This window comes from Mya arenaria, chromosome 6 (genome assembly GCF_026914265.1).
Source record: "Mya arenaria isolate MELC-2E11 chromosome 6, ASM2691426v1".
Lineage (NCBI taxonomy): Eukaryota > Metazoa > Mollusca > Bivalvia > Myida > Myidae > Mya > Mya arenaria.
This window is the reverse complement of record NC_069127.1, coordinates 64,644,876-64,653,486: the sequence shown is the minus strand read 5'-3', so window position 1 is coordinate 64,653,486 and position 8,611 is coordinate 64,644,876. Positions and strand designations below refer to the sequence as shown.

General features: G+C 31.1%; 1 protein-coding gene across 5 annotated transcripts in view; it reads right to left on the bottom strand.

Annotated features, from left to right (window-relative positions):
* Positions 1-7,779: 7,779 nt before the first annotated feature.
* LOC128238732 (blood vessel epicardial substance-like) overlaps positions 7,780-8,611 on the bottom strand; it is a 168,095-nt gene continuing 167,263 nt past the window's right edge. For all 5 annotated transcript variants that reach the window (XM_052954929.1, XM_052954928.1, XM_052954932.1 and 2 more), the window contains one exon: positions 7,780-8,509. Coding sequence is in view for 4 of the 5 variants with exons in the window: in XM_052954928.1 (XP_052810888.1) it covers positions 8,448-8,509 (62 nt within the window). In the remaining variant the exon portion in view is untranslated. The remainder of the gene's footprint in view (positions 8,510-8,611) is intronic.

Here is an 8,611-nt window from a genome sequence, read left to right as displayed (position 1 = left end):
GATTGCATTAATATTTAATTTTAAATTTAGAGCACACAAAATATGCAGGCCTTATCATATTGCCATCATATTGCTTAATATTTAATCTTAGTAATATTCTGTTTGATAGTAATCTGAGTTGAGTTGATCAAATAACAGCTGATTTTTCGCATTTCCTGAAACAAATTTACAGCATTTAAATCATTAGATTGTTTTCAGTTGGTATCTGAGGCATGTTGCATGTCTGTTGACGATCTTTGGTTTCAATGACGAGTTAATTAGTATTGGACTCAATTAATCTGCTCTCTCTGAGTATTATGTTCAGGGTTAAAATAATGTCTTCATCTTTTATAAACGTTACTCTTTGAAAGTCCTGATAAACACGAATTTTTTGTAATTTAAAGAAATGCTTTAAGGATTATTTTTCTTATGCCATGATCTCAATATCTTTCTATAGCCGATTGGATGGACATGGTTGCCTCTTGTTTACCTGTTGATTCGTGGGCTTCAACATAAAACTGTCGTAATATGTTTTGGCTTCTTTGGATAATTTCATTGTTTCAGCTCGTCCCTCCAATAATTCAATCAGTTGTTCCAGGAACAGAGGGTAGCTAACTCCGTCGTTATTGCGCGATGACAGGATTGTTTATCATTCAAAATAATGTTTATGAAGCCAGGGCTTGATATTGAGCATCAATTTAAAACATTGAATAAAATGTATATTTGCAGGCAAATATCACATCCAAAAGCTCTTGAGTAATACATTAGCATCATATTAAGTTATAAACTACGTTACTGTTTTCTAGCCGAAAACATTGAATTCGCCTTGAAAACGATATTCGTATGATTGTTTAAAAACATATGAGGTTTTAAATATTATAAAAATGCTCTTTTAAATGGTAACGTCATCAGCAAAGAAAACAAAATCAGAGATATAAAATAATAATGATTCAAAAAAAACACATGTGCAAACGGCAAAATGTAAGTAAGGGTAATCACATGTTCGGTAGCATTTTTAAGCATAAACATAAGTAATTTTATCCAGTTAATAGGTTTCCTTTTGTATATTGTCAAGCTTAATTGATTCTTGCATGTAATATGTAATGAATATATTTCCACAAATAAATACACACAAGTTTTGTTTTCGTTTCTATTTGACCTCTGTTTTTTATAATACTAAAATAAAGTAATTATACACATTGCGGAATGTATTATAAGGAGCATGTTCAAATTAAATATTGCACGCTCGTGTATCATTACGAGAAATTTGCACGTCCAATTCAGTTAGAAATAAACTACAACAACCTGATAATACGGTTGCTCTGAAGAAAATGCAGGACCACAATTCTATTCGTAGTGCTCCCATCTTCTCACACACAAGTTAATTTGACTAGGTAGGAAGTCCTTTTTGACCTGCTGGGGCTTTGAAACTTTCTATATAATTAACAATAACACTACATTGATAAAATTTAAAATGTTATAAAGTTCTTAAGTGTTTATTTATTGGTTAAGTACCTGTTTATTCCAACAATGTAAGTGAGAAACAATTTCACATACAACGTTTTTCTATGCATCAATACAATTATCATTGCGTTCGATGAATTTTTTTAAAGGCAATGGGACATAAACATTGAATATTGACAAGAAATTAAAACCTACATTCGATAATGAGTTTCGGAAACGTATGCGTATGACAAGCATTTAGAATGTGAAAGCATTTATATCATTAAATGTCACTGAGATATGAAGAAATATGAACGAATAATCCTTGATATAAAACATAAATGTTGCAAACGAATTATCATCTCGCATGGGAAATCTTTTAGAATATCGTTCGATGCAGAAAGTTGATAATTGATCAGAGAAGGAAAGTCTGGGAATTTGTTAATATACTTAGGGGAAACAATAGTATGAATATAAAGTTTTACGTTTAGAAATGTAGTGTGTTACTCAGTCATATAAATATTCACAATCTGGAATACTTAAAGCACAATTGTTGGAAAAGGTCATACCTTATCTTATCTGTTTTAAATGTGTTTTACGAATATAATCTGCACATAATAGGCTCTGAATTGTATTCCTCCGTCTGCAGATAGAGGGAACTCTAATCATAGAAGAACTTGGGGTTTAACTATAAGTTTATTATTATTTGTTTTATTGTTAAGGCATACTTTGATAAGATTTACCTTTTGCTTTTTTTATTTAGGATTGTTGGGAAAAAAGAAAGGTTTGTGCATATAAACTGGTTACAATTTACTGACCGTTCCAAGGCGGTACCTAACTATCCTTCAAATAATGAATCAATGAAATAAGTCGAGTATTTCCTAAAGCAAATCAGTACAAACGTTGGGCTAATTTAAAAATAAATATGAGTAGGAATGTTTATGTTTAAAAGAATATCGATGTTAAAATCACACGGCAAACCGTGTTCACAACTTTAAACAAGAACTCACTCCTTATTAACATACTCTGTCAGCAATTTGCATACAGCTGTACATACACATTAAGATCCACAAAAGTACTAGGATATCTCTCATGTGAACACGAATACATAATATTTAAACTTTGTAACATCTTGCAATGGATGGAATAATATGGCCCGGAATAGAAAATCAAACATCTAATGAGAACTGATTCCGGTTTTGAAAGAAAAGTAGGCCTTTATCCGTCTTCTGTCTAAGACGTACTTCATGCAGACAGGGAGAAAGGGTATTTCATGCTAAGGAGTTTATTTGGAATCAGCTAAAGTGTATTTTGTGAGGAATTTATTGACTGTTTTGTTCAATAATACGAGTTTATATAATGCAGTCACTTACTAATGATTTGGTTACAAATTATAAATAAATCGATGTCTAGGTGTTTCAAAACAAATTGAGTTACATCAATGACGAACTTTATTACGTTTATTAGCTGGTCTTTTAGGCCCCATTTAAGGTATGGAAACTTATTCTATTCACTCAATGGGCCAATAACAATTTTGCTCACCCTAGTTCTAATTTGAAAAGTGTTATGCTACTGAACATTTCGTTTCCCTTTAAAACAATTAATATAAAGAACTAGATTTGGTTTCAGCTATCAAAGATCAGTTTCAAAAAATTGAAAAATGAATTTGTTTTTTATATATATTGTAGTTGATGCAGAGTATCCATTTCTTCATTGCGATTCTCCCTAGGTCGTTAACCTTAGCCCCCAAAAATCATACACGAATATTTGTTGTACCAGTATCTATCATACGCCTATCAATTTCCTTTTCCATATCCAACAGGGTAATGAACGATGTAAATAACAGGGACAAACCCAGCCGCCAATACAAATCCAGCTTAATACAATTGTTCATATCCATAGTTAATTCTTTAATTTACCCGGAAATGCGAATTTCTTATTCCTGAAATAATAACATTATATATTTAGCAATTTCTTAAGCGTATGCTGTTATAGTACTTTGCCGGATATTATTTACGCACGTATTTATTAATTTACATTAACAAACATTTCCGTAGTTGTTTGTTGCAATATATGTTAAATATTACTTTTAATAAAGAGTTCGTGAACATGGTTCTTGGCATTTTATTCAGGTTCTTTCTATTGGATGTCGAAATATGCTTCAGACCAATATGTATGCAGTTTGGCAGTATACCGAATTTATATGATTTGACGATATAAGCGCATTAAATTATAGATAAGCTTATGTGTTCAAATAAGTGTAACTCCCAAAGTATAATAAATAACTTTCAGACTGTCTTAATCGGATCAGCATCGATAGATATTCTGAATGCTTTCCCGAAAGATTTAATAACTAATGTGTACCATTTATGTGTTATATTTAAGGGAAAGGCTTTCAAATATTTTCCATTGAACACGTTACGAATTTCTTTAACATTGCAAATTACTTGCATAAATCCTTAGCCTACAATTTACCAAACTCCTGATTAAATTGTCAATCATTACCCGTATAGAGATACGATATTTCTAATTCTAAATACTGTCCTTTAGCAAACAAAATCTTTTCGAAGCTTGTGCTTCATTTCTATTTATTTCAATGATTGTCATCATTAGAGATTGTGGTCCTTTTACTCTTCGCATTTGAATACAATCAAAGGAGTAATGTTTTGATTCATTCGAACACATTTTCAGTGCCAGTGTACAAAATTGGCATGCAACGTTTATCTGACCAACGAAAACAACTGTTAAAAACAAAAATAAAATGGGGGATTCCGATATGGAACACTAATGTTTTACAACATTATTGAGGGCCTTGCTTCGAGTTAAACAATACCACTCCAGGACCTTTAGTCTAAACAAATTGCACCACATCGTAAGGATACCTTTTCTGAACACATAACATAAAGTCAGATATTCTCAAGCTTTCTCCGGTTCACCATATGAGGTGATTAGTATCCTTTAAGAATCTGGTGCGCATTGCTTACAGTATAGAAAACATAGTTAATTTTGTTTATTAAATGGCAATAAAAGACATTTATGCAATAGAAACGATAACCCTCTTTTGCAACTCAACACATTACTCTGCAACTTAGTCGACATACTGACTTAAGACGTATTTCTTTATTCGCAGTCTCTGAAAAATGATATATCTCTCGATGAATGGCTATGTACGCGATGACAGTTTATATTTTAATCAGTTGAAATTTACTCCAAAATGATCATTTACTAAAGGGCGCTGTTTTTAGATCGGATGCTAACTTGAGATACTTGTATGCACTTTTATTGTACGGATACCTTAGTTGATGTTAGTAAGAACAATCTATTTGAATGCAGCTGGTATACGCATTTTTCTCTGGATCAGTGTCTGTCTGCGAGAACTTCTGTTGTTTCTTTCAGATTTTTTTTTTTTAATATTTTCTAGTCAAGTCTTCAACTGGTGGTTGCGTTTACTTAGACAGCGATAAGACACCGTAGATGTAGTTGCTCCAGAAGTTTAACAAAATTATCACTGAAACGTACATTTCTTACGAACAACTGTTTGATATTTAACCTCCTTTGAACTTTTTTTTGCGGGTACGATATAAAGTATAAGTAAAAAATCAGTATTTGTTACTCACCCCTAAATATAATGTTGCCATGAACAGCATTTATTCCCCTTTACAGACCTTACGAGACGAAAAGGTGAGAAATTGTGTTATGTTTCTAAATAATTTCTTCTTTTTTTTTCTTAATTGCCTTTCGTATGATATTTTTCATGTCCTGTTTTTTAAATTCTAATGTAATTTACTGAAATTCCGTCAAGACATATCGTCTATCTGTTTTTCGCTCAGCGTAATGACCCTGGGGAAATACATTTGGCCTGAAATAACTATTTTCATTTCGTCTAATTTCCATTTTCATTCGTTATGACATTTGATATTGAGCCTGTTTGCTAAATGAAATTGTGCATCACCCACTTAATATTAATTGAAATGCACGCACACGTTTTTAACATTGTTGAATACCCGGAATTATCCCTAGAAGAAAATCAATTATTTTGATAATGACAAAGTTAATTATATAGAAAGTTACTTTGCCTTTTCAAATTTAACCGGAAATCGTTATGCAGAATCTTTTTTGTTCCAAGTTTTCCTTTTATTGCTGAAGTCAATTGTGACAATTGGACATTAAAATGAAATTAAAATTCCACCTTTCTAAGTTTCAGTATGGTTCATATGTATATAGAATGTAGTTCACATAATCGTATATATCGCCATTTAAACAACTTGTAATTGTATCAGTTTCTTCATATCAAGATTGTCTCCTAGGTAAAATATTTACCTATATTCATGGCAGTTATAAATTGTGTGTAATTAATCATTCCAATAACCGGTTTGCAAACTTTTGTTAGCCTGTTGTTTTGGCATTGACTGTGTTGCATTGGCAATTGCTGCCAATGAGTAGTGTCATCCAATCTTGTTTCTGCTTCCGATACTGTAAACCTGCTACGGAAACTACAAGAAAACGCCAAAGAGACGTAAATCTAAATAGCAAAATAATAAAAAGCCACATACACAAGTGACATGAATATTATTTAATCAATTGATTTCTTTGAATAGAATCGTTTTGGAAGGCCCAGCGAAGTCAATACCGCACCAAGGGCTCCATATAAAAATATATATCACCATTGTCTTCAGGTCTTTCGATGTTTAAAAGTTTTCTTTTTGTAATTAGAGAACATGCTGACTATTTACGTTAAAACAGTCGAGAAATTCCTGCGACAGTTTATCAACAATAAGAGTGTCTTTTTCATCATTATAAGCACATGTTGACAAATGTCGCTATAATAAATACAACCAGAACTCGATTGATTTACTTCAAATAAAACTACCTACAAGATATCACTATCCTGACTGTGTGCCAATGTGTTTCCAAGTATTCCTAACAATCCTTGACAAACACACCTAGATTTATATAGAATATATGTACTGTGTTGTTGGTGGAGTTTTTTTTTGTGCCATGTTTCTGGTTTGTAATTGTTTGTTTTTGTGTTTTACATCTTTGTCGTTTACCCTGTGACATTAAACGGGATCTGTATTTAAACGTTCGCCTACTGAACTTGTTGCTTTAGTTTTTCATATAAATATTGTTCGATTGGCCACTTTTATTTTATACAAGTTGTATTTAAGGGAAATTTTACCAAAAAATTAAGCACATGATCCTGATTTTAAATAGTTTACACGTTGGTTTCATTAATAAATATACTCTTATTCTTAATTGATAACATTTGAATCTTAAAAATCGAACAATACTGTCACCATTTCCTTATCTCCTCATTTTGTCCTAGAAAATGCTAATTTAAAGATGTAAGTACTCACAAATAACACACAGCAAGTATGCCAGTATATTGAAGTAAAATACTGCTGATTTAAAGGTTTTGTGGTTGCAACTTCTTTCAAAGCATTTTCTTTTTGTTAACATTTCTATTATAAACATAGACTAAAACAAAACCTTTGAAAGATATTTGACATATCGGACTTCTCCTGCCCGTTGTCTAAGTTACTGATCTTTGTTATGCCACGGCGCGTTCGCAGCAACATGTATAGCTATAATATCCCAGCTTTGTCGCTCGTCTTGCAACTGTTAACCATATTGATACAGAATAAATCATACGCATATTTCATAACCCTGAGGTCAATACAATAATACCGCAATACATTTTGCCACACAGAGAAATTCTTCATGTAATACACAAATAAGCACAGTCTTATTTAGCGAGACATTTTTTAATTGTTTTCATATTTCTTGGAAACATCGGTTTAATATGTTTTGCTGTGTTAATTAAATGAAATATAAAACTAAGACTTGTAATATTTTCAATGATGGCTTAAAAATACAAACTTTATTCAACAGAAACATACATAAAAAAATGTAAACTGATTGTAAGTATTGATTAACATATAATATGAATAATACTTATTAATAATACTTGATTACATTTAGGGTTCGAATAAGTTCAAATATGAAACATTTAAAATGACATTCATTTCAATAATAATAATAATAATAATAATAATAATAATAATAATAATAATAATAATAATAATAACAATAATTATAATAATAATAATAAAATAATAATAATAATGAGATTTTTAAAAATAAAAATAATTAATTATAATAAATTGAATTAATGTTTTAGACTATTTTTCTTGCGTATCAGCATAGTAGAAATAAAACGGAATTTGATTACACATCTTTACAATATTTTGGTGATTAAAACGTGAAATTAACGCATGTAGTAACACAATACTCCAATTTCCCCAAGACGTTTCGTTATAAACAGTAAACGTGAGGTTGAAAAATACAAAGATAACAAGAAATGGGAATATTTATTGAAAATGGCAGAATCGATACAAATTCAAAAGGCACTTATATCTCTACTCATAAATAAACCACAGATGAAAACAACTTTATTATCAAAGACTTTACTTACATTGACGAGTAGAAAATTTAGGTGTCAAAGAAGTAAAATATTTTCAGTGTTCTTACAATGTACAAATCTAACCGCAATTATACAACAACAGTAAAAGAAGCCTCACCTTTGATGTATATAAATAATGTCAACTATGGTAACAAATAATATATAAATTAATGAAGTACAAAATGAGTGTGTGAAAAATGAAATTTTGATCTAGTTAGTGTAATGGAATGAACACATCACTAATACTGGACGACTCGAAACAACACTGACAGTTTTGGACGACAAGGTTTTAACAGTAAGTGTACTGTAGAGTGATTTTGGTTGTTGGTCACCAAGTCGACCATTCGGTTGTTCTTCGGGCACTTCACTTTCTCCCACAACACAATACCACACTCTCGCGTTACACAAACGAGGTTTCATTTTATTTGAATGAATTCACCTGTTTCATAGTAGGTGTAACATACCTTAGTTAAAAATGAAAATTGATAGAGACTTGTATCGAAAGAGATGATATTCAGACTGTGAGGACTGTAATTGACGAATTCTCGTAAATTCGAAAATTTCAAACTGTGGATTCGAAGGTCCCATTGGATGAGAGGTTACTCGACTGTTCGTAAATGCACCCTGAAAATTAATATTAAAGCATGTGTTACAGAACCATCAGCAACAATATGAAATATATACTTTAGGTTCACTTGCAATGACCTTAATATATAAGTAATGTTT